General features: G+C 42.4%; 1 protein-coding gene across 6 annotated transcripts in view; it reads left to right on the plus strand.

The window, feature by feature from the left end:
* The window catches only part of AKAP1 (A-kinase anchoring protein 1), a 41,070-nt gene extending 14,658 nt beyond the window's left edge, over positions 1–26,412 (plus strand). For 4 of the 6 annotated variants that reach the window (XM_075590045.1, XM_075590051.1, XM_075590047.1 and 1 more), the window contains exons 2-11: positions 4,048–6,221; positions 8,253–8,419; positions 9,373–9,499; positions 10,976–11,100; positions 12,314–12,491; positions 16,932–17,082; positions 19,683–19,750; positions 21,666–21,739; positions 23,098–23,163; positions 24,196–26,412. In XM_075590045.1, the coding sequence (XP_075446160.1) occupies positions 4,048–6,221; positions 8,253–8,419; positions 9,373–9,499; positions 10,976–11,100; positions 12,314–12,491; positions 16,932–17,082; positions 19,683–19,750; positions 21,666–21,739; positions 23,098–23,163; positions 24,196–24,258 (3,193 nt within the window). In that variant the 3' untranslated portion in view covers positions 24,259–26,412. Of the gene's footprint in view, positions 1–3,340; positions 3,492–4,047; positions 6,222–8,252; positions 8,420–9,372; positions 9,500–10,975; positions 11,101–12,313; positions 12,492–16,931; positions 17,083–19,682; positions 19,751–21,665; positions 21,740–23,097; positions 23,164–24,195 lie in introns of those variants that run through there. The other 2 variants (XM_075590048.1, XM_075590046.1) reach the window with 2 other exon arrangements.
* The last annotated feature ends 862 nt before the right edge of the window (positions 26,413–27,274 follow it).

Raw genomic sequence — 27,274 nt, forward strand, 5'->3', positions numbered from 1 at the left:
CTGTGTGAACAGCAGAGCATTTGCTTATAAGGGGTCCATGTAAAAGTGGATTTCAGGCAAAATGTGACACGTGTGCTCATTTGCATGTCATATCCCAGACTCCCTTGCTCCAGTGGAAGCACTGTATGCTAGGTGATAATGGTGAAAGGCAGTGTTGCGGACCTAAGACATGTGAAAGTGCTCACAAGTGATATTGATGTGTATATGTGCAGTGTTCGACAAACCTATACATTTGCACGCCCCGGGCGAGTGGATTTAACATCGTGGCGAGCTTCTATTGGCCCAAGCAGCACACGTGTGGTACTAGGTGGCGAGTAGATTTTTTTTGTGATTTGTCGACCACTGTATATGTGTATATGTGTATATGTAATTGTAACAACAATCCTCACTATATTCGTTTAAAGGTTATTGGGCGCAATTTGTTACATTGTAAATATTTCAATAGCCACTGTATGTGGCACAGCAGCAATCCTGTCTGTTAAAAGCTGAAAATTATTTGCTACTGTGTTGCTGTCAGTTCCTTCATGTGATTTCACTGGCTGGTGCAGATAAACAGTAACACTCTGCTTTTAACATTTTAACACAGCCAATTATGTTTCTTCTTAACTTCTATATCCAGTACTTGCTTATCTGTTTTCCTTCTCTTCATTAGATCTCGGGTATGGTTAGTGTAAAGAGCACACGATTGACAAACACTTTCCCATTCAGACCCACTTAAAGGACCATTGGGTTTTTTTTAAAGAAAAAAACTTATTTCCCCCAGGTGGGAAGAAAGGAGTCTCCGGAGCTCAACTGTGTTAATTTATGCTCCGTGACCCCCCCCCCCTGCTCCGTGACCCCCCCCTGCTCCGTGACCCCCCCTGCTCCGTGACCCCCCCCTGCTCCGTGACCCCCCCCTGCTCCGTGACCCCCCCCCTGCTCCGTGACCCCCCCCCTGCTCCGTGACCCCCCCCCTGCTCCGTGACCCCCCCTGCTCCGTGACCCCCCTGCTCCGTGACCCCCCCCTGCTCCGTGACCCCCCCCTGCTCCGTGACCCCCCCCTGCTCCGTGACCCCCCCCTGCTCCGTGACCCCCCCCTGCTCCGTGACCCCCCCCTGCTCCGTGACCCCCCCCTGCTCCGTGACCCCCCCCTGCTCCGTGACCCCCCCCTGCTCCGTGACCCCCCCCTGCTCCGTGACCCCCCCCTGCTCCGTGACCCCCCCCTGCTCCGTGACCCCCCCTGCTCCGTGACCCCCCCTGCTCCGTGACCCCCCCCTGCTCCGTGACCCCCCCTGCTCCGTGACCCCCCCCTGCTCCGTGACCCCCCCTGCTCCGTGACCCCCCCCTGCTCCGTGACCCCCCCCCTGCTCCGTGACCCCCCCCCTGCTCCGTGACCCCCCCCCCTGCTCCGTGACCCCCCCCCTGCTCCGTGACCCCCCCCCTGCTCCGTGACCCCCCCCCCTGCTCCGTGACCCCCCCCCTGCTCCGTGACCCCCCCCCTGCTCCGTGACCCCCCCCCTGCTCCGTGACCCCCCCCCTGCTCCGTGACCCCCCCCCTGCTCCGTGACCCCCCCCCCCTGCTCCGTGACCCCCCCCCCCTGCTCCGTGACCCCCCCCTGCTCCGTGAGATACTACATGGGAAGGTGATGCTGGTATCTCACTGCTGTTTAAAGGTTCCTCCTCACATCAGCCAATAGGGAGCCGGAAGGTATGACATTGTGTCTTCCTATTAACCCGCGGGACCCTTAAACAGACGTGCCCAGCCAGAGCTGCTAGAAGCAGCCACTTCAGAGAGCCATGTAGCTTGGGAATCGGGTGGTCCCCAGAGGGGAAGTCCATGCAGTTCAATATATGGAGACTCCCTCGTTCCCACTTACCAGTCAAAACAATTACAATAAACCAAGAGATATAGCCACTTTAAGAAGTGCAATTTATAATTTCTAGACCAAACTGCTTTTAGCGTGTTTACATTGTTTATAAAAGTGGTTTTTTTAATTTTATTTTTTATACAAAAGCATAGACTGTTGTGTAAAGTGAGTTCAGTTTAGACAAATGCAGATTATTTTTTGTATTATACAGTGTAGAGTTTCCAGAAACTGGATAGGATTCTTTCTCTCAATTAAACCATAAGAGTTGCTACTCTAATAATAAAGTGGTTTATGTATTGGAATGTATAGTGCTCTTGCAAATTAGTTGTATGCATTTTTGGGGTTGCACCCACTAAGGTTGTGTGGGTTCCAGCCACCCATGGACCACTTGCAATTATCATTTAGGTTATCCTACGGTCATTCCTTCTTGTTCATAACACTTTGTGATGCCATCTTCCGTCCTGCTAATTTATCAATGGTGCTCCAACATAAAGCAAGTGGGTTTGGAGGCGATTAATAATAAATCCCTATGTGGGATTTCACTTTTAAAGTGTGATGGTACCAGTCAAGGCACTATCGCACAGAAACCCCAATTTAACTTCAGTGGGCATTCCCACTGTTAAATGAATTGCACCCAGAGTGCCAAAATGAATTTATTGCAGTGATGCTTTATTGAGTAACACTAGTAGGTGAGGATAAAATTCTGTCAATCTAGTTTAAACCTATTAATCCTCTAATATTCAGTGTGGTGCACAGTTTTTAAACAGTCACATAAGTGGTCACTTTTACTCAGTCAATGCATTTTCTTCTACGTATTTCATTAAGCCCTGAAATTACCGTGTTAGTAGACCTAGACGAATGTGTCAAAATTCAATCTGCAAATTCTTTGTGGTGGTTATCACTAAATTTGATTTATGGTCAAATAACCTTCAATTTGCCATGGAAAAATTCAGGCAAATGCATGTTGTATTGAGTCCTCACTCCCTTTTTGAGTGCGTCATAACATGTCGATCTGGAAATGTTTTGAAATATCGATTTCGTTGTATTCTTTTGTGCCTGTCCACACTGGCCCCTAATGCTGACATTCACACCTTTTGTGACACACACACACACACACACACACACACACACACACACACACACACACACACACACGACATTGAGCGAGGAATATTCGAGCCTATGAATAAACACCATATTCACGGTGAAGTCCAATGTCTACTTGTTAAGTCATCAGCCATTCAAGTCAAGTGCATTCACATGATCTTGACAATCTAAATTCAATTTACTCTGTAGTTTAAAAAAAAAATCTAATGTGACCCAAGCAAACACACTATCTAAATAATGTCAGTAGCTGAGTAGAATCCCCTTTGCAGCTGCATGAGCAGTAGATGGCCCAGTAAACACGGAACGGAACGGGATATCTGGTTGCGGAGGGTGTCTCGGCGTGGCGACGGGTCATTTGGTCGCAGCAAAACGGCCTTGACCAAATGTCCTAGACCGCAGCAAACACTACTTTAAAAAACGCTCATTGTGGGCAAACTAATCTGAGTTGCAGGTATAATAATACAGAGCTGTATGTTCTCCGGGAATTTGATCTTGAATAAAAACAAGCAAGCAAGTGGCCACCAGCATGATGTTATGGTAATATTTTCTTTGTATTTTTGATATAGTTTGACCATTGTTTTATTATTGCCTTAATGAGGTTAATGTGGCAACAGGTTGACTTTAGAGTGCTTTATGAACTTTGGCAGTAAATAACCTACCATAAAATTCTTATGCATGTTGCATATTATGTAATATCGGTTGACTCGTATTTGAAGCACCATTGAAAAGTTCTCCTGTTTGTACGCAACGTTCGACAATTACATCTAGTACTGAAGTGTATTGATTGCTTGTATCGTGGACATTTTGCGACTGGGAAATGAAGCAAACTCCTAGTTTCAGATGCACTTATTGCAATGCAAACACCTACTAATCTAAAATGCATTTAGTCTGTTTGCAATGTCATAATGCTCAAAACACAATTTGACTAGTTTCTAGTCCCTTTGCTGCCAGAGGGGCTAAGTTAGCCACCCGTTGGAGACGCATTTTAACCTGCGAGCTTGCTCTAACTCTAGGTTCTTTGTGATGACCCTGTAGATAAGTTCAGTAAAGAGGATCTTGTGCGCATGATTGTAATCAGATGTTTCTCTTTCAGGTTTCATTGTGGAGAACTTTTAAATATGGCTTTACGCTTGCGTGCAATCGTCCCCTACACCCTGCCTGGAGTGCTGGCACTTATTGGTTGGTGGTGGTTCTTTTCCCGAAAGAAAGATCAACGCGATGACAAACAGAAGCGTATTTCTGCCCGTGCAGACAAACAGAAGGCAAATGATGCCCAAATAGAACTTGTTCCCACAGAAGAAGTGATGAGTTCTTCATGGACACAGCCTGTGCAGCGGAACCCAGAGCGTGCGCCGAAGAGCTGCATTTCATGCTCCGTGTCCTCAGTGGAGATGGTGGCTTCTTCCTTTAAATCAAACTTTGACATCACTTCTGAGTATAGCACAAACAAATCTGAAGCTGAAAATAATATTGCGTGCCTCTCACAAGAGTTTCCCGAACCCATGTTATTTAGCATTCACAGTAATAACATTGATAAGAACATTCTAAAAAGTAAATCAATTGATCATGGAGACAAAGCAGACGATCTTTTGGTATGTACTTCTACAGCATCAAAACAAGTTTTCCATAGTTCACCTGAGGCAACTATCAGAAAAGTAGAACATGATTCAATACAGGGTTCTGAGAATGTAGGTAGTGAATACATAACTTTAGACGAATCATCCTGTGACTATGTTTACTTGTCAGAACTAGATGCTAAGTCAGATATGAAGATCCCTGCAGAGAATGAAGACATTGTTCAAATGGGTAGATGCGCAGAAAAAGTCCCCACACATTTAGGTAATCGGCCAAGCTTTATGGAAAACACAAATGTTGCAGTGGCTCAGCTAATTAAGGCTGAACGTCTCGGAGCGACCCTTGAAACCAGTGAAATTGAAGATGGTACAGGTGAAACAGTTTGTCGAGCGGGCAATGAAATACATGAGCTCAACTCTACAGAAAAGTGCACCCAGGTTGAGGCTTTGCACAAGAACGATTTGTCAGACGAATTCCTTGTCGAGTCCCCTGGGAAAGAAAGTGTCCAGATATGTTCTGGGGAGGTAGAAACAGTGGTCAACATTTTTGTACAGTGTCCCCAAACAATGGCAAATAAGGCAAAAGTAGTCATAGATAAAGACGCGAGAAAAGAATCCAATGCAGATCTTAGTGCCTCACAGTCTCTTGTTGTAGAGAATGTTCAGCCAGGGCAGGTAACAGAGAATCTGCCTGCGGAGCAAGATGACAAGGCGTCTGCTTCAGAGGAAGAAACCTTTGAATACAGCAATTTCGAGTCTCTGAAGTCACAGGGAGTTGAGTCAGTAGCAGTGGACGTACTGTCTAATAGTTGTACGCGACCTGCATGCACAGAGCTATTAACAAAAGATGAAAGTACTTCTATTTTAAACACTTTTTCTCAATGTATGGGAAATGCTGAACGGTTTGAAACCTCAGGCACCATACCTGACAATATGGAGGAACAGAAAAACGTAGCCGTATTGGAAAACCATGAGGCCTTAACGGTTGAGCAGCTGGCAAGAAACATCATTTCAAAGGTAATTGTAGCCGCTACACAAGAAATACTGTCTGGCACAGTGAGCGATATGTCAGATAGTGGTTGCCATATTCGTGACAGTGAGATTGGAGATTCCATAGACAGAGAGGCATGCACTTTTGTACTGGAGCAAAATGTCTCTGCTTCTGTTGGACAAGATGAAAGTTTTGATGCAAAAGAATATTTAACTAAATCTACTCAAAAAGAGGAACAGAAGCACGTGGAAGTTAGATGTAAGGTAGGTAGTGTAAGTAATGCTTGTCCGGTGCAGCAAACAGAAGTAGAAGAGCACAAACCAAAAAATTCAGTGCATAAGACACAAAAAGAACCAGACCTCAGTCCAGTCCATAGAGTTGCAGATTCCTTTGACGAAGCTCATGCCGTCACCGAGTTCTCTAGTTTAAGTGTTTCTACGTTAGAAGATGGGATGGGCATGGAGGAGCCGTTGCAAAGCACCGCGCTGTCATGTGTGGGTGTCGTGCCGGACGATACGTTAAGCACCTCAGGAATTGAACTATCGAGTGAGCAGGTTACAGTGTCGAGTGAGAAAACAAAAAAAGTTAGAGTGGTGGAGGACAAGTGTGCGCCGTTTAGCAATGGAGATGTGAAGAGAGGGTCCCCGGATCTGAAAAATGGAGGCCCTTGGACTGCAGAGACAGAAGCAGATCACTCAGGAGGTGAGACGTGTTCTGGTTACTAAAGTAGTTTAAACCAAAAACATAGATGTTTGAAAGTGTACGACCGTAAGATTACTTGGAAGAGTTTTGTGTGCACAGTGTGTTAACAAAAGAGCAAGGCAACTGGATAATCTGAGCAATTGTGGTGGGCTTGTGTGTATAATCTAATGGTGTCTGCACACCTGTCATTTAAGGTAGGTGCATCATATTTTTCTGATCATTGAATGGTATCATTCTGTTGTCGGTCAGATCTTTTACCTGATTGCATGTAATTCTATATTGCATTGGCTTACCAACCTGAACCCTAAAAGACAACGTTTTCTGGGATAAACTAGTTGCGTGTTTATGCCAATGGGGTATTTCTTAAACTGCAGTAGTAAATCGGGGCACACTTGTTCCAAAATCCTCATTGACATATTCACGTATGTTACTTAGGATATCATTGGGGATCACTGTTTTATTCTGTTACCAGTAATTATAACACACAGACCAGGGGTGTGCAAACTGGGGGGTGGGAGATTTGTCTGGGGGGGGGTGCGAGTGGTTGCAGAGGTCCCGCGCTCTTCCCCATGGCATTTAAATGTAATGCCGGGGGATCGCGTGAGGCCTCTGAATCCAGGTAAGTTTTATTGTTGCATATGCTGTGGTGTATCTCCATGGCAACCCGGGGTCATGTGACGTCACAGTCGTCAAATGATGCCACGTGACCCCAGAGTGTCATTTGACGCAGCTGCCAGGTAGGAGGGGGCTGTGAGCTCCGTAGCAGACAGACACGGGCGGAGCTAGAAAAGTTTGTGCTCCCCTGACAGATGATGCATAAACATCTCCATCTAGTGGTCATTTTTTATATACAGTCTTTGAGACTTGCGTTTGCTTTAGTTAAATATTTGCAAATGAAAATTAAGTTTAAAAAAAAGTCAAACTAAAAGTTTTTTTTAATTTATTTTTAAATTTTTTGGGCGTGGGATACTTTAACCGGCATCATCATGTGATATTGAAAATTATATTGAAACCTAAGAAGCTTAAATCAATCTTTTTAATAGTCACTGTTTGACATATGACTAAAGTCCATAATAGATTTGGGACTCTGGAGAATAGGGTCAGAGAAGGGGGGGGGTGGTTCCTCCAATGCAATGGTAATCAGATTTTGGGCCGCTATCTGTGCTAATTGCCATTAAAACCTGATCTACCAGCCTTAGACTGCAAAGGTCACCGTGACATAGGGGTCTTCATAAATTCAAAACATCATGGCGTTGTAGTTGTAAGCTGCAATTTTGAAAGCATTAAATATATTTTTAAAAGACTTGAGGTCTGTAAACATTGTAAATTGAAACATGGGATTTGTTTTTAGTTTTTTCCTTTTTGTTTCTTGCTTCATGTTCACGCTTTGCATTGCGTTGCATGGCCCCTGTGCCAGTGAATGCTTGCATATCCTGCCTTCTCTTTCTCCAGCAGTTTACAGGAAGCCTTCATCAAACACAGTTTCTGAATTGTACACTGCTGGGTGTTTATACTGTAAGATTTATTGTTACTTCATTGGCGCTTTACACCTTTCTGGTGGTAGATGACCGTTCTCTGTATAATTATAAAAGGTTAAGTCTTATAGAATCTGTGCAACCAGAACGATAATCCATCAAAAATGTGACGATTGAGCACACAATCACTGACCAGGGTCAGGTACTCCACCTGTATAAGAGCAGTGGCACTGTGGAGATCTTTATACCTGCCTGTTTAGTGTAGTCCACACAACTATCACCTGACTCTTTTTTGTATTCTGGGACAATAAACAAGATATAAGAATAATGACTGCAGCTGTAAATGTAGGGCCAATAGTTGGTCTGGTTTGATTAATTACTGTTTGATTTGTAATAATGTCTGCTGGCCCTCAAGACTGAGCCTGAGCACCAGAGTGGAATAGTTTAAAGTTGCATTTGAGAGGTGCAATTGTTACACAGGGGGAGCGTGATAGAGTGGAGGGTGGAATTGTTTTATATATGAGAACGTTGAGCCCGTTGTGTTTTTCTAATACAGAGCGTGTGATCACCTTGGCTTTGCTTGCTGCAGGTTCAGATGTAAACAGCATGGACTCTGTGGACAGCGGCTTTGCTCTGGGAAAGACAGAGGAGCTCCAGAATGTCAAACAGAGGTCGGAATCCAAAAAGTCTGAGCTGGTCATCTGGGAGATAGAGGTGCCAAAGGTAAAGCAGGCGTATGCTTCTGTCCACTCCACACTTGACCTCTCTCAGCTGCCAGGGGGGCTGCAATGCATTACTTTGCAAGCAATGTGTTGTGTCACCTCTGGAAACAACTGGATTAAAGCAGTATCCCCCCTAATTTCTTTTACAGGAATATACAGTACTTCCCAAAGCATATTTTATTGGTTCTTTAGAAAGTCTCTAAAATGAGACAAAAATTAGATGTTTTAGCTTTGTCTTTTAGTCTATGCTTTTTGTGCCAGATATTGGTGCCCATTTTATTCCACCCATGGACTTGGGGTTTTCAAGGTGTCACATCCGAGGAATGGAAAATAGCAGTGATGGTACAAGGGGGGGCGGGGGGCGGGGGGGGGATACAGTTTGTGCCCAGACCCAGAGTAGTACTTTTTTATGAATAAAAAAAAAATAGATTTGCAATTCCACTTTTTAAAAAAAAGGGCATTTGTTTTAGAAAGCGTTTGTCTATTTCTTTTTCACATCATAAATATTGCTGACATATTTCTAAAATACAGCCTAAAGAACTACTAGGGCTAAATAAAATTTAGTTTTTGGGGAGATAGGTTTTAAATTGGTAGGATCACTTTTCTTTTAATCCACTCTGACCACGCAAGCAAATATTCTAGTACTAGGGACTGCAGGGTGAACTATGCCGAAGTGTAGCAAAACATGTTCTTTCTTGCGCTTTGTCCAGGGACAGCGTTATAATATTTCTCTGCTTTCCCTTCAAAATGTTTCATGTGGTTTCCTGAGAATGTATATAGTGTAACTTATTTGTAGATGGGCAGCAAAGGGCTTTAAATGTAAATTCTTTCAACTGTTGGCAGACAAGATCTTTCTACTTGTTATACAGGTCACACAATTTTACCTGTCAATTTTATTCGTCGTTACATGCGTGTTTCAGTTTCTTATTTTTTTTTTCTTTCTTTCCCCTGAAGCATTTGGTTGGACGGTTAATTGGGAAACAAGGCAGATTTGTGAGCTTCTTGAAGGAGACTTCTGGTGCCAAAATTTATATTTCCACTCTGCCTTATACCCAAGAGTTCCAGATTTGTCACACGGAAGGTGAGCTGCTGCCACCGCCGCCCACTTCTTTACATAGCATGGAAAAAGGACTGCGCGGAAAGGCGATAGGACGAGTCTGGTTGCATTGTGAACAGTTACGCAGCTTAAGGGGCTTGTTAGCGCATTGCACGCCCATCTGGCAGCGAATGAGTTAATATTACCTTATGCCAGTAAGTTCCTCTGGGGCATTTGGCACATTTACCTAGCAGTTGAGGTTCAATACAAATGCCTTTGTTCAATTCTAAACTAGGTGGTATGAGCAGTATATGTACATTCATCCAATGGAGAGCAGACTAATACAACCCCAGTGGCACCTTTGCCAATTATATTTCATAAAGAAATAAAATCCTTTCTACCTGACTCCAGTTAATGGATCAGTACTCTGCCTGTGCTCTGACCTGTTCAACATATGTCACCATATTTCTCTGTTCTCAGCCAATACTGTGTTAAATGTACTTTCTTGTCAGACACCATTGTAACCTAGTACAATAAATATTTTTTCCATTTTTTTGCCTTTTAAAACTTCCTTCCCTCAATGGTTGACCTTCCTAACCCTCTCAGCGCCCTAATGACGTTCGGTGTACGTCAATAATAGTGCCACCACATTGGGCCCTTATGCTCGCGTTTTAGGGTCTGTACTGTACGTGGTCAGGGCCCCAATGGCGATCTGATCACATACCACACGGAAGGGGAAGGGTGCAAGGCTCACATTTGGCACTACAGCCGGTACCGAGAAATGATCACATGATGCCTCCGCAGAGCGGTCACGTGATGTGGATGTGCTGAAGGGTCCGTTTTCCACAGAGGTGGTACGACCCTCCGGCACGGAAAGGGTTGAGTGCCAAAGAGGTTAAAAAAAAATCCCTAGCTCATTTTTTTTTCTTCTCACAACCAAGATATACTTTTATAATAAGGCACATGCTAGGTAATGTCACTATTTTGCACAGTGAACAGTCCTAATTTGGATGGTTATAACTCATAAAGCGTAGCGCGGAGCCACTATTTCTTATCTGGTTCCATATTGTCCAAGTTATAGGAAGTTGCCCATAGCTGTACTAAACGGAGACAATCGGATTTGTTTTTATGTCTACAGTATTTTATTGTAACTATCAGCTATAGAGGGAAAATATCAAAGATACGAAGCTCAGAATTGCATGATCTAAAATACTTCCTAAATTGTGAGTACAACCATGATCTGCTCACCTAACATCTAAATGTAAAATCTGGAATGGCGACTGTGTATAAATGGTAATGTTTTGAAAATGTTCCTGTAGCGGATGACTACAAAGCTCCTCCCTCTACTGCTTTTGGGTGGATTCAAGACCCATAGTTGCTTGTTACTTGTTTCCTCATCACCTTATACATCAGGTAGCTGTCTCCACGGCTAAAATGCTAGTGTCTAGTACCTAATTTGCAGGCCTCTGAATATCCCAGCTTAAGATCTCTGTGTATGTTTAACTGTTTGCTGTTTCGCAGGCTCTCAGCAGCAGGTAGACCGAGCACTGAGTCTAATTGGCAAGAAATTTAAGGAGCTGAACCTCACAAATATTTATGCCCCTCCGCCTTCTCCGACACTGCACTCGCTTCCTATGACATCCTGGGTAAGTTGTGTCGGTAGTTGCACACATGGTACCAGTGTTGTGAAAATGAAGGAAAGGCGGCACATCTGACCCGAAGACGTTTCTCAAAGTAGATTTTGTTAATTTAAGCACAGCACACAAATAGGGTTAATATCGTGGCTTTGCCTCGGTGTCATGAGGATAAGCACCCTGGTCTAGACAAAGAATCTATCTTAATGCCCCAGTATATATACTTGTAAGAAACTTTCTCCACATCATTCTTGCATCTGCTATCTCCACGCTGGCTTTATCTTTCGTCAGTGCTTTTCTGTTCTCTTCTGTGGCTTATTATGTAGGGGCTTGGTGGTCTTGTTTCTGTGATAGCAGATTTTTGGTTAGTCCGGTAATCTTTGTCTTCAGGCAAGGTCAGTTTAGCAATGAACTTTGTACCGTTTTTGCTAGTTTCTTGCAGGTGTGTTTCAAGATGAGCAGGATGTGTAATAAATATGTAGACAAACTAGCACCATTCGGCATTAAAATATCCCATCCTTTGCTGCTTCCTGATTGCACAGTCATCACATTTCTCTTTCAGTGGTCTCTTATGGGTGTCCAATAGAAGATCTCAACCTTTTCCATCAATTTATCAATCCTGGTGCTTAATCCTTTAAAAGTGTTACTTCTGCTCCATTCATTGAATGGGTTCTGCTGCTAGAAGCCACGTGATGAACAGCAGAAACTTTATTCATTATCTACTTAATGACAGTGTGTATCACACTCTGAGAACGCTAGCGAGCCTGTCATGTGATGGAAAGTAAACTGTTTGCAAAGTACTGTTTGCAAAGTAAACATGGCTGTCAGCAGTGACTGCCAATGGTTGAGTCACCAATCATTGTACTTGACATAGTCATTGCCAGCTGCCATTTTTGTGCCCCGTAAGTGTTTGGGAGGCCCACATTTCCTGAACTGGTAATAAGATTGATTCAGTCTTGCTCCAGGTGACCTGGAGCACCAAAATGAGATTGTAAGCTCTTTAGGGCAGGCACTCGTGCATACAAAATTCTATGTACAGCATGGCATATATTGTGTGCACTATATAAGAAATAGAATATTGCTAGATAATAATTATTAAAAAGCACTGACTTGATCGTGTGGTCCTGCTTTTATGCCCATTGCCTGGCTATATGTGGTATGTATCTCATGGACCAAAACATAATGCACTATGATTAAAGTAAACCACTTTCTTTTTGTTTTGCAGCTGATGCTGCCGGATGGTGTCACAGTTGAGGTGATTGTAGTTAATGTGGTCAATGCAGGACACGTGTTCGTACAGCAGCACACACACCCTACGTTTCACGCTCTCCGCAGCTTGGACCAGCAGATGTATCTCTGCTACTCTCAGCCTGGAATTCCAACTTTGCCAACACCGGTGGAAGGTGAGCCCTCTCCCTCTCCCTCCCTTTTCCCCTGAAGTGCAACTGTACATACTTGTGTTTTTGGCCTTTTTAAGTCTGTATCATTAGCATTGAGAAATAGGGTATTGTAACAAGCCTTATTACAAGTTATATAACTACACTATTGCTTGTTATTTTAAATCCGTCTCTATAGACCTTCTGGTTGCAGTTGCAAAACCCTTTTTTAGGTTGATTTAAACAGACTTTTTAAAAGTATTTTAGTATGTACAGGGCTAAGTTTATAGAATGTAGGTTTTGGTGTTACCCCTTGAAATAGTATTTTATTGCTATTGAGTGAAGGAAAGATTTAGATCCTTTTACACAAGCTTCAGTGCTTAAGCAATAACATGCACCTACTACACAGCCCTTTATAGTAATGAATTAATATGTAAAGTATCAGCGTTCTGTATAGGAAGTGCGTGGCATTCTGGCCTATATGGTTAGTGGCATAAGGAAGGGCCAGCTATATATTCCAGAATAACCATGTTAACGCTGCTGCTAAAAGCACCATCATTACATATGTCAGAGTAAACTAGATTGTAGAGGGAGAGGGGGGTTGGCCCGGTATTAATGGGGTTGCACCCCATATGGCCACCCCCTGACCTCACCAGAGAGGCAAGGGGTTAACTGGACTGCGGTCCAGGAATGTGGTTTACACCTTGTCATGTCATGAAAATGTATGTTCCCCTGTTCCCATGTTTCATTATTATCCTGTATTTTAATGTTTTAAAGTGCATTTCTGTATCTCCAGTTCTGGAGGTCGCAGAGTTGATATTTGGCCAATGTGTGGAGTCACTGTAGGCATTAAGAACTGGCAAATTTTGACCCACTGAGCCCACCAGAATGGAACTTATTAATATGTGTAGATATTAAAGTATATATGTATGGTATTTTGGATCTGCTCTGGAAATGCAGACCATCTGCTATGCTAATAGGTCATGAAAGGCAGCCGGCTGATTGAGCCTAAGCACTGTGATCAAAAGTTAACTGCCTGATTGTTTACACTAAGTACTAATCAACAGACTCTGCCACTCTAATTGTTACCTGAGGGTGGAGAATAATCAAACTGGAGTGGTTTGTAAGTGTTATGTCTACACCTACAAACAATGCAGATACTTCATTTGGTAGATTGGTCGTCGCCCCTGATTTAATTATGGGGCTACCCATAGAGTCCCAGTACACATGGGCTATTTAGCTGGGGGGGCATGGGTTAATCTGTGTCTCCACGTTAGGGATTGGATACAGATAATTGTTCACCAATAGTCTGTATTCAATGTTAAGAATAGGGTTACACAGGTATATAAACCGTGTCAACCCTACAGTTTTTATTTCTTCTTCTGATACCATCTTGAATGTCACCGGATTGCAGGAGAATTTCTAGCTGATACTTCTCCATTCCCCAACCCTGTTAATTGTACTATATTGCTGTGTTCACCTTTTTTAAGGAATAAATTATATTTTATTATATCTAAGCCTCGTTCAGTTCAACCCAGATATTTGGTGTTCATTATATCTTGTCATAAGCTACCGTGACATAGATGCAGTAGACTTTTCATTGATGTGCAGTGCAATGCAATACCTTTTTATTGTGCCAACGTGTGCATTAATTTAGTTACCTTTAATGGCAGCGATGGTGTTGTCATTTCATTGAATAAGGCGATCATGAACTACTGTATACCAAATATTTGCCTGCCTATTCATTTGTGTCTAGGTCTGTATGTACATACATGCATACATAGTAACAAAAAGGATCAGGTGTTAGCAACTAGAAATGAACTGGAGCAGGGTCTAATAATGCAAAAGCAAAAACAATGCTGGAAAGACTGGACCATATGCTGGTCAAGTATATTAAAGAGCAAATGTCAAGCGCACCAAAAGAGTCAAGGTCAAGTCGGTCATTTTAATTTTAAGTAATGTTGAACCGGATGGGTAACGGGTACCCGGCCAAAATTAAAGGTCCTATCCGGTCGGGTACCCGGTTTGGCACTTGCCTGCAGGGTGGCGGCGACATCTAGGACCAGCAGCAACGGTGGCGGTGGGATGGCAGCGTCAGAGGTGTCTTCAGCCGGCGGGGGAGCTGTCCAATAGGAACGCTCCGTCTCCTGCTCCGGTCACGTGGTTCCCCGGCGGCTCACAGAGACACTGTTTACCTGCTACGGTGCTGTGGAAGTGATTCCTGCAGTTCCCCCGCCGGCTGAAGACACCGCCGATGCTGACACCGCCACAGGACTGCTGCTGCTGGTCCTAGATGTCTTCGGATAGGTAAATATTAAGATTATTTCCAGCTGCCCTGCAATTACCCGACGCCCACTTCTCAGTTGCCGGGTCCAGGTAGCTGGAAATGTGCCGGGTACCGGGTAATTCCGGCTACTTGGTACACCACTAATTTTAAGTCATTGCGGCACCCAACTGTTCGGTTTCAGGGATGAAGCTGCTTGCATGCACCGATGTGTTGGATGCAGCTACAGTATGACTTAGTCATTAGAATGACTGACTTGCATTTTACATATACAGTTGTGTGAAAAAGAAAGTACACCCTCTTTGAATTCTATGGTTATAATAATAATAATAGCATGTTCTTGTATAGCGCTGCTAGTTTTACGTAGTGCTTTACAGAGACATTTTACTGCCCCATGGAGCTTACAATCTACGTTTTTGGTGCCTGAGTCACAGGGAGATAAAACGACTTGCCCAAGATCACAAGGAGCCGACACCGGGAATTGAACCAGGTTCCCCTGCTCCAAACTCAGTGCCAGTCAGTGTCTTTACTCACTGAGCCGCTCCTTCTCCTTTAATACTTTACATATCAGGACATAATAACAATCATCTGTTCCTTAGCAGGTCTAAAAATTAGGTAAATACAACCTCAGATGAACAACAACACATGACATATTACACCGTGTCATGATTTATTTAACAAAAATAAAGCCAACATGGAGAAGCTATGTGTGAAAAAGTAAGTACACCCTTACTGCTTCCATAGGAATTAAGATGCTAAGTAGCAGACAGGTGCTGCTAATCAATGCCCTTGATTAATTGATCATCAGCAAGTGTGACCACCTCTATAAAAGCTGAAGTTTTAGCATTTTGTTAGTCTGAAGCCTTCAGGTATGTGTTAACACAATGCCAAGGAGGAAAGACATCAGCAATGATCTTAGAGAAGCAATTGTTGCTGCCCATCAATCTGGGAAGGGTTATAAGGCAATTTCCAAACAATTTAAAGTCCATCATTCTACAGTGAGAAAGATTATTCAAAAGTGGAAAACATTCAAGATCTTCCCAGGAGTGGACGTCCCAGCAAATTCACCCCAAGGTCAGACCGTGCAATGCTCAGAGAAATTGCAAAAAACCCAAGAGTTACATCTCAGACTCTACAGGCCTCAGTTAAATGTTAAAGTTCATGACAGTACAAATAGAAAAAGACTGAATAAGTATGGTTTGTTTGGAAGGGTTGCCAGGAGAAAGCCTCTTCTCTCTAAAAAGAACATGGCAGCACGGCTTAGGTTTGCAAAGTTGCACCTGAACAAACTACAAGTCTTCTGGAACAATGTCCTTTGGACAGACGAGACCAAAGTGGAGATGTTGGCGAAAACCAAACACAGCATATCAGCACAAACACCTCATACCAACTGTCGAGCACGGTGGTGGAGGGGTGATAATTTGGGCTTGTTTTTGCAGCCACAGGACCTGGGAAACTTGCAGTCATTGAGTCGACCATGAACTCCTCTGTATACCAAAGTATTCTAGAGTCAAATGTGAGGCCATCTGTCCGACAGCTAAAGCTTGGCCGAAATTGGGTCATGCAACCAGTCAATGATCCCAAGCACACCAGCAAATCTACAACAGAATAGCTGAAAAAGAAAAGAATCAAAGGGTTGCAATGGCTCAGTCAAAGTCCAGACCTCAACCCGATTGAAATGTTGTGGCGAGACCTTAAGAGAGCTGTGCATAAACAAATGCCCGCAAACCTCAATGAACAGAAGCAACGTTGTAAAGAAAAGTGGGCAAAAATTCATCCACAACGATGTGAGAGACTGATAGTCATACAGAAAACAATTACTTCAAGTTATTGCTGCTAAAGGTGGTTATACAAGCTATTGAATCATAAGGTGTACTTAGTTTTTCACACATGGCTTCTCCATTTTGGCTTTATTTTTATTAAATAAATCATGACACGGTGTAATGTCATGTGTTGTTGTTCATCTGAGGTTGTATTTACCTCATTTTAAGACCTGCTAAGGAACAGATGATTATTATTATGTCCTGATATGTAAAACCATGGAATGCAAAGAGGGTGTACTTTCTTTTTCACACAATTGTACATACTCCCATAGGTGCATGTGTGTATACATAAGTGTATGTAGGTTAACATTAGTTACACCTTAAAGAGCGAAAACAGTGTCTAAATGTTTTTGTTTTTAGTTGGGGTGATCTGTGCAGCACCTGCTGGAGAGGATGCATGGTGGAGGGCTCAGGTTGTGGCCTACTTAAAGGATAGCGAGGAAGTGGAGATACGATATGTGGACTATGGTGGATACGAAAAAGTCAAGATTGAGATACTCCGGCAAATCAGGTCAGTGAAGATCTGCACGCAAGTGAAGATAGTTTTGGTCTTACACATACAGCCAGGATTTGTGTTTATCGGGAGAATGTAATCTCTCAATCCAATGCTAATTTGGATATATAGAATCATGCATACTATAATGCATGTCAGTCAGTGAGCCAATCATTTAATATTGGGACGTTATGCACCATATTTACTAAGTGTTGCAAACCCAAAAGGCAGCTTCCAGCCCATTCAAGTGGCCTAGCAAAGCTTGGTAAATGTGCACCTAAGCATTGGTGTTTCCATTCATAATGAACAACAAACTATATGCAGAACAATTCAAAACGTTGATATACATGTCAAATATAATACAATAAGTGCAACATAAATAAAGGGAATCCCTACCTCAAAGCGCTTACAATGTATGGGATAGTCCTGTTACGATAGCCACTGATTACAAGCCCTCCCTGTCATACTGTCATGCCTTCTGACTTCCAAGAGAAATGAATGGCTCTCCCTATACTTAAGGTGTAAAAAGGCCAGCAGTGGTGGACACCTTGTTAAATCCTCAAGGCAAAGGCTTTGGGACTTGCTCTTTTAAGGAGGAAGTGTATACTTCAGCCATGCCATAAAGATGACCTACGTGTATATCATAATGCTATACGTTGGTTTTAGAAGACGTGTACAATTTGTGGTGTTTGGGATAAGCCGAGGCCAGTGCCAGGCCCTCTCTGGAGGGAACAGGTTGCTCTCCCAGAACCCAAAGTGCAGCACCTCTTTGGTGGACTCCTGGTAGAGCTGACAGCAGACTTCATCTTTCTCTAAAGCAAAGTAGCAAATTGTTTCTTAATGGTAGGGAAGCCTGCTTCCTTTCCCTGTGTGCACGCGTCCATTCTGCACATTAATATCTTTTTAAAACCCAAAAAGTGTTAGAGCTGTGTTTTTGTCTGGCATGGAGTTAAGCGGATGTTGTTGCACGTGACCACCAAAGCCATTTGCAATGCATTACAGGCATAATTGACCGCAAATGGGTTAAGGGGAGAACAAGATATTCTCTTTTTAGGAACCATTTCACACTTGGTTACAGTTGTCAAACATATTTATATTGCCAAAATAAAATGTGACAACACTGCTGCAGGTGATGTATATACAGAGGTTTGCAGATGTATTCACCCCTGCAAATGTTTTACTTTTTGTTCACACCGGGGTGTTCTCCACAATGCTTTCAAATTAGATTTTACATGTAGAATCTACATAAAATACGCCAAAGTGATAGAAAATGTATATAGAATATAAAGTAAGATTTACAGAGAAACAGATTAATCCCAGTTGCACAAGTATGCAATCACTTTGCTACTGCAGCCCTAAATCAGCTCAGGTGCAAATGAATTATTTGAAAGGCTGAAACCATTTCACTAATTTTATGACCTGTGGTGTGTAATCAAAGTGGTTTAACTTGTAGATCATTTCCCTCGGGTATATAAAGACTTTAAAGCTGCAACTCACATGGTGATCCAACATGGCAACCATCAAGACCAAGGAGCTTTCACAACACGTCAGGTGTAAAAGGGTAGAGAGGTACAGAGTAGAAGGGTGCAAGAAAATTTTGCAAAGGCGCTGATTATCTCTTAGCACAGTGACTTGTATGATACCACCCAGACACAACCCAGATCAGGTCACCTTCCCAAACTGAGCAGCCAAGTAAGCAGGAAACTGGTTTAAGATGTCACTGCAGATTTCCCAAGGTCCATGTTTGATTCAGAGTTCTGTATCTGAGATATGAGTCCGTGTTCACACGTCAACAAGTTGGCCTGTATGGACGGGTAGCAACATCGTGTTATCGGGATGCTTCTCCAGTAGGGACTAGGAAGCTTGTCAGGATAGAGAGAATGGATGGTGCAAAGTACAGACGAATCCTTGAGGGAAACCGGTTAGTCAACCAAGACTCTAAAACTGGGGAGGAACTTCACATTTCAGCAGGACAATCACCCGAAGCACAAAGCCAAAGCCACACTGGTGTGGTTAACCATGAAGAGAATTAACGTTCTTGATTAGCCTAGTCAAAGTTCTGACTTGAATGCAATCGAACATTTATGGCGAGACTTGGATTGCAGTCCATTGACAGTCCCCATCAAACTTATCAGAACTGGATCAATTTTCCCCGTGAAGAATGGTCAAAAATGTCACCATTCTTCTGTGCAAAACTAGTAGAGACCTATCCAGAGACTCATAGCAGTAATTTCTCCAAAAGGTTTCTTCTGCCAAGGAGTGACTTTTAAGGGGTTGAATACAGTACTTGTACGAAATGACATTTTCTGGTTGCATATTTCCTTTGCTGACATTTTAACCTCCTCATATAAAAGTGTTCAAATTAACCACTACAGCTTTGTAGCTTAGAATAAAAAGTTTGTTTAAAAAAAAAAAAAATCATACATTTGTAATTCGACAACTTGTGACATCATTGGTAGGGGTGAATACTTCTGCAAAACACAGTTGAACCAAAGGATACTAATCATACCCTTGTAATAAAGGTACCACAAAACATTATTAAATGTTACTTTTACCATTGTACTAGGTCATACGGGTATTGATACAATACTTTTGTTCTTTTTCTGTCTCCCCCGCAGGTCAGATTTTGTTACTCTGCCTTTCCAAGGAGCAGAAGTTTTATTGGACAACATGATTCCCCTTCCAGGTAAATGCAGCCCGAGACCTCCCTGGTTACCATGCTTTCTGACAGAAAAGGGATTTACCCCTTTATGCATGTTTTTCAAGTCTGCAAAAATGTGTGCAAGTCAGAATGTGGACTTTAGTAACCAGATCTCTAGTATTTTAGAGCTGCCACTTCCGTTTGGTAGTTAGAGGAATTGTATGAAAAATAGTTGGTAAAAATTATCTGCAACAGGAGGAGTGGGTAAGCAAAGGGATTGAAGTAAGATAGTCATGTAGTGACCAGTCTAGTGCTTGGAAGTGCAGAAACATACGTATGAGACCCATTATACACGCTCCATAGAACGGGCAGCAACCGGAGACGGCCTAGGACATTTGGTCATGGCCGTTTTGCCGTGACTAAATCTGCTTGTGCGTAGCTGCTTCTCGCCTCTCCTCGGACAGTCAGCTGCTTTGTTGCCAAGGTAAATCCCTAACCTTATCCTAAAAACCCCTAATACTAAGGAAGCCCTGAAGCCCCTTGATTAACCCTTAAATAAACTTGGCTTGGCAAAGTGGCCTGCGGCTGAATGTCCAGCGGCAGAGCAGCTGCGTGGAGAGTCCCTCAGCACCGAATGTCGGCGGAGACGTGGTCGTGACCAAATGTTGGAATCCGACCCACCCAAACATTGTTAGACTACGGCCACAGTGGGTGCTCGAGCGCATGGCGGCACGTGTACCCTTCGCCCGAGCGATCTGTGGCCTTCAGATTAGCTGGGGGGGTGGGGGTGCGTGGCAGCGTGACCATGACGACACGCGGCTGGTTCGCCCTCATTGGCTGAACCGCTGCCGTGACATGGCCATTTCTCAGCCGCTGCGCGAAAAGACTAGTATCCTGTCTTTCGAAAATGTGGTCGCGCCATCTCGTTTGATCACGCACACACGTACTATGGCCGGCCCCATAGAGGGACGGTTCTTGTTGTCGTGTTCATTGTGGCCAAGACCAAAGAGGGGCAGTAGAATTAACTCGGGAATTAACAACACAGTAACACAGTGACACATCTTTGGAAATCATTGGTAAGGCCTCACCTAGTGGTAGATGATGCACAAAATTCCTACCCAGCAGTGCCCGCTGTGGCAGATATTGGATGCGTAGTCTATAATATTACAATATAACACTTAAAGCTGCAGTTCAGTCAATAGCCTGCATGTGTGTTTTTTTTAATAAATCAGTTCTGTAGTAAGAAAAAATATTTTTAGCATTTTCTGTTTTAAAAAAAAATAACTTTGAAAGACCAATTTTCTTGTATCTATTTTAACAGCCATTTGTTAAGGCACTGCCCCTTCATGTCCTGTCACAAGCCCTGGCACACCCCTCTGTCAGCCCTGCCCTCCCTCTAGCACGTGTCAGTGCAGGATTGCTCATGAATATTCATGAGCTTCCACTGCCAGTCAAGCAGATTATAAACAAATCCCAGCTTTTAATATGTCACCAAATTTCGCCTATCAATACATGGAAAACGAATTGACCTGCAGCTATTCAGTTCTTTAGCTAATTAGAGATTGCCCACATGAAACTATTGAAGTAAAAAAATAAATGTAAAAAAAAAAAAAAAAAAAAGACTGAACTGCACCTTTAAGGACAATTTGGGCTCTTAAGTAAATAAAATGACCCCTACACTTTTTTTTGGGGGGGGGGGGGGGGGGGAATTACTGAGTGCTTTGTCTTTGTAATCATGGAGACATAACATAAAGGTACAGGGAAAAAGTTATTAAAACAAAAAAATGTTTAGGTGGTCCAAGTAATGCCTATTTTTTCCCCTTTCAAATGGTGTTTTGTCCACCAGCTGCCAATCTTGCTTCTTCCCCAAATAATTGTAAAACATAATACCATGGCAGGATGAGAGGACACGTTGAATTGTTCTTTTTTGTTTTTTTTTTTTTTTTTTTTTAATATATAGAGGAAGCTCACTTTTCATTAGAAGCGGATGATGCTGTGAATGAGATGACCAGAGACACAGCTTTGCTTGCACAGGTAACATGGGCTTTTTCTTTTGAAAACCCTTTTTTTTATTTTTTTTTCTTTTTTCTTTTTGTGGTTCACTTGTCTGATTTAATGCACAAATTGTACTTTTTACTGAGAAATAAGAATGTGTCCTATTGCGAGTTCTTGGCCTCTTTAGCTGTATTTTTCAACGGGTTCTTTAGAACCTGGTCATCTCTAAAGGATTCCTGCAATTTTCTTATTTGAGAATGGTACCAAATACGGAAGAATGCATCTGATCTGAGACGCGCTATTAGAGAGGGTTGGGGTTCCTTACAATGCATCTGATCTCAGACTTGATATTAGAGAGGGTTGAGGTTCTGCAGAATGTCACAATATAATTATAGGGTCCCTAAACCTAGGGTTGCGTAAACTTTTTTATTTTTGCCCCCGCTCGTGCCCTCCTCCTTACCTTGTCTCCGGCGTTGCTACCATGGCAACACGTCGCCAGAGGATGCCAGAGACCAGGTAAGGGAACTTAGAGGCCTCGTGCGCTCCCCGGCATTTAATTTAAATGCTTTATGGAAGAGCGCGGGGCTCTAAGCCACCCCCCCTGAAAATCTTGTGCCCCACAGTTTGCAAACCCCTGCCTTGACCAACAAAAGGTTAGAGGTATGCTCTATGGCTGGGGGGGGCGCATGATTTTCTAGAGGGGTGTGGTGGTTACGGAGGCCTCGCGCCCTTCCCCAAGTCATTTAAATTAAATGCCGGGGGAGGCATGAGACCTCTGTAACATCCCTTACCTGTTGCCAGCCGGGTCTTTGTCAACGCACGTCAAATGACACTGCGGGGTCATGTGACCCGCGGCGTTATTTGACGCCGGGTCGTAAGAGAGGGAGGGGCGCGAATGCTGAGCCAGTGAGGGCACAGGTCAAAAACTTTGCGCATCCCCTGCTCTATGGCATAGGTATCTTGAGTTTCGTCTTTGAAAACAAATCATTAAAATGCAGATGGATATGAACAGGTGCAGTGTAATGAAGTGTTACTGTGTTAGTCTTGAGTTTACTAGTTGTGGGTTCAGTTACGGTCTACGCCATTTGCTCTTCGTATGATATTGGCCATACCCAGAAATAAGATTCAAGTCACAATATGGTGATGGATAAAAAGTAAATAAATCAAATAAATTAGATTTTTGTTGAGTCCACACAGCTGTGTAGGATACACTTGCTCCCAAAAATGTTTTCTGTGCAAAATGGGAAATGACTGTTCAAACTGCATCATTAAACCTTTCTTTGCCAAAGGAGCCTGCAATGCATTGCTTTGCTGGCCTTCTGTCAATGAAGTTAAAACTAGCACCATTGTATTGTAATTTTAGTGAGTGTGTAACAATGTTTTTAATGGTCTTCCAGGTTACAAATTATGATGGTGCAACAGGGCTTCCGCTGATCCAGTTATGGAGCATGATGGGAGATGAGGTAAGGGCTATTAAACAGCCATATTGTCAGTGGGTGTCCAACCAGTGACCCGAGATTCTCCAAGTCAGTGGTCTTCCCCCCCCCCCTTCCCGAAGCTCTTTAAAAAATTAATTATTACTTCCTTGCGCCCCTTAGTGTGTAACTTTGCAGAGCCCCAGCTCGCTTATCCAGTGTATGCACAAAAATACTATTTTAGAGGTTTCCTTTTGTAAATAAATATATATCCATTTTATATAATATTGCAGTATAACATTTAATATTTTTTGTTTAAATGTATTCATTTAACAGATGTGACCAGAAATAAAATGTTTGGGTCTTGAAACTGTTTAATGTTTACCATTACCAAATGTTTCTCGGTGAACCTCTGGTAACCTGAGGAACCCCAAGGTTACACACCACAGATTAACCCTTTGTGTGCTGGAGCAGAGTACCACAGCCCTCCGGCACTTGCTATCAAGTAACCGCGCCATCGCTGATAGGAAATGGTCCTCCCTTCCAGTTCCACATAGTGACCGATCGCTTTGAACGCGATCTCCCCTAGAAAAACAAGTCTGGCTTTTAGCACGTAATGGCTGTCACGGTGTTTCTGGTGTGCTACACCCCATGACACAGTAGTTACGTCTATAGAGCCACCCAAATGATTAAACCACTGCTCTGTCATAGCTTATCAGAGATGAATTTTAACACCTTTGACATTTCCTTATGGTGTTTGATGAAAGTGTTGTAGTTCAGTAGGTGTTACCAGCGCTAATTGTGGGAGCTCCATTAAAAGTTTCCCCCTGTGATGCATTTCTAGCCATGCAATGCTTCTTTTAACTGCATAGATAACAGTATATTATGACCTACCTACCTTGTTTCCACTTAACCTTTCAGCCATTCACTAAAAATGGAATTGGTCTGTTCAGCAGAACGGTTTTCACTAAATAATATTTTCACATGTCAAATAATTTGGTCCAATGGTTTTGCATGGGTAGCAAATGCCTTGTATTGTAAAAATGATCATTTCACTCTATTTTCCCTTTTCTCTTGTAGGTGGTGTCCATCAACAGGTCCCTAGTGGAAAGAGGCTTTGCACAGTGGATAGACAGCTACTAGCCAGCCCCTTCACATCCATTTTCTAAACCAACAGAGAATCCCTTTTGTACTGTATCTGTATTGGGCTTGGCACTCGGACATTTACCCTTTCTTTTTTTCTTTTTTTTTTTTTCATGTTTTTGTTTTTCTCTCTGAACTATTCTCCGGTTTGCCCCTGCATTCACTTCACATATCTCATTTGACCGGCCTGTGAAACTTTATATAACTAGGCCCGTCCAGGAATGACTAGAAAGCCATACTTTTTTTTATATAGAGCTTTAAACCTGCCCTGTGTGGTTTTCCCTCCATCATATCAGTTGACGTTTTAAAATGTTGACCTGAACCTGCATTCCTCTTCACATCGCTGTCCCTGGGATCATAAACTCATCGTGGCATGGACGGGGCTGAAAGATGGCAAATTAGTGGTCAAACAGAGTTTTGAGTAGATTTGTTTCAGACGAATTATGCATTGATATTAACTAGTATTTTGGTAGTATGCCCTTGTCTGGAGATGCATCAAATGGCTTAAACCTCCATTGATGCAATAAGAAATCTCAACCTGTGTGCACACATTTTCTGTGACTTTCTGTCTGCCAAGCCTGATCTGTAATTTATAATTTTGTAGCCGTGCAAATCTTTGTAAATATATATAAAAAAAAAAAATCGGATCACTGTAATATTTTGTATAAGAACACTGGAGAGAACACAAAGGGAACTTGACATTTTCCCCACCTTTCGGTCAACTTTAGCTTGAATCTGTTTGTAGCACAGAGCTGAGCACCTGAAAAGGAGTTTCTGTGCGCAAATCTGTGTGATATGCTTAGATTTGCTGTTTGGTCTGATATTGTGATCAATTAATTATTTGCTACTTTGCTGTACAGATGTAAAAAGCAACAAAAAATGGAAATAATATTGCATTGGCGTTTTTTTCTTTCATTTCATAAATCGATTTTTAAACCTGTTAAAGTAATATATAAGTCCACTGGAAAGGTTTTGTAAAATGCATTATTATTATTATTTTTTCTCCTGAACCTGTGGTGAGTGGGAGGGACGATGGGAAATAAAAGCACTGAACGGGAAGCATTGAAACCTGAATGGAATGTTGCTGCTTCATGGTGGAAACGGGTGAAATGTAATCTTTAAATGATATGATAGTCCAGTGTTGGGCAGTATAGGTGGGCAGTTAACATTTCATTGAAGAGATTCAACTGGCCCCGATCACCTAAAAGTACTTTGTGTTCAGTTTGCAGTTTTTATATTACAGGCACTTAAACAGCACCCCACTGAGTTGGGTACCCTCTGCCAGTTAGTTTCAGCATTTAATGCAGGGGAGGTTACATGTGTTATACAGCCACATTTCCAATGTGTGTCCCCTCACTTTCCACTGAACTGGAAATGTCCAAGTAGCAGCAGTGGTTTTTAGCATTGCTATTAGCCTAAATAAAACCTGTATTTGAACGTCCCAAAGGAAAGCGCACAGACGGTTACAAATGAAGCAATCGGAGCCGTGATTATTTTCGTACTGTAAAATGAAAGTCTAAGGCCGACGTTACAATACATGCTCTGGCCACGTTTGGGACGAGTTTAGCATTCAGTAGCCCTGCTTATTTCAATAGTACTATCTCACCATCCACTCCATGCTCTGTTTTTAGTGAATAAAAGTAATTTCTTGACGCGCCTGAATCATTTTATGCTTCAAGCACTTTGTCCAAGTTTCTTACATTTACCGCAGAGTGCTAAACATTTAGATTATTTTTTTTTTTTTTTTAGACAAAAGCAAGGGAGGTTTGACAAACCGAAGCACAGAATTTGGATTTCCTTAATCCCTCTTATTGATGCTCCCCTGAACACAAACTGGTGCACATGGGGCAAATGTTGGAGGAAAGACCAATTTTGCTTTGGTGCACATCCTCCTTTGACTTAATTACATTTTTTTCTTTTTTTTTTTTCCCTTTAATGTATGCGTGTTCTGTATTTTTGGCTACTTTTATGTATGTTTTTTCTCTCCCTGGATTAGATATCTAACCCATTGAGACATATAGGTTACTGATCTTATAAAAGAGAACCCATCTCTAGATTTGAGTATACTCCCTCACACTTTTTTTTAATTCTTTGCAACGATTTGTCATCTATTTTTTATAAAGACGTTCCAATTAAAAATTATTTTAATATTGACTTCACTTTACCTCCACTTTTTTGGGGGGGATGGGGGGTGGAGAGGGTGTAACTGAAGTGTGCAGCACAAAGGATCTTTCTGCACTTATTTTGACCCTGTGTACACCCATAGATCCTAGCTAGCGCCCCCGATCCATTGTATCATACAATATTTTTGTAGTTGTGAAGCAGGAATAACCCCTCCTTTGAATCTCTTCCGTCTGTATAAATGAAAATAATCCTTGATCAGGAAATCAAAATGGCAAATCTAAAATCTGTTTCTCTGTAAATTGCTGGCCGCTTTTGTACTGAGGCTGATACTCTTTGAAACGGACGTCTGAAAGTCATATCGGCAAGCGTTGTTCAGTTGCTATATGGTATTTTTGTATTAAGGGAGCACATTGCAATATTAACATTTTTAATGATTGCTTACATTACATACAATAAAATATAACGTCCGACTTCCAGAATACAAGATTGAAGTGATAGTTTATTCCCCCCCCCCCTTTAATGAAAAAGCAGTTCTTCAGATCCCTCGACATGCAGCTACTGTGTGGGTTAAATTTAGTCCGAATGGTCTTATTTCCAGTGTTCAATGGGGTAGTGTTTTTAGAATTTGACTGTTTCATAAACATTTTAAAATGTGTTATTGTGGAGTTGTATGCTCATTTTAAAGGGTTGTCCTTTAGTAAAGCAAAGACCGTCTGATAAAAAAAAATATTTTTTTTAAACCACTTGTTAATTCTATTAGATGTGGGATTGGGTTACCTTGTGTATTAAACTATTAATCAGAGTTCAAGGTGATCCTTCATCAAAGGTTGCAACAGGCATCCTTCCCACTGAAAGCAGTCTGTTCACTGATGGATTACTTCGTAAAGCCTGA

Source organism: Ascaphus truei, chromosome 3, assembly GCF_040206685.1.
Source record: "Ascaphus truei isolate aAscTru1 chromosome 3, aAscTru1.hap1, whole genome shotgun sequence".
In the NCBI taxonomy this organism is placed as follows: domain Eukaryota; kingdom Metazoa; phylum Chordata; class Amphibia; order Anura; family Ascaphidae; genus Ascaphus; species Ascaphus truei.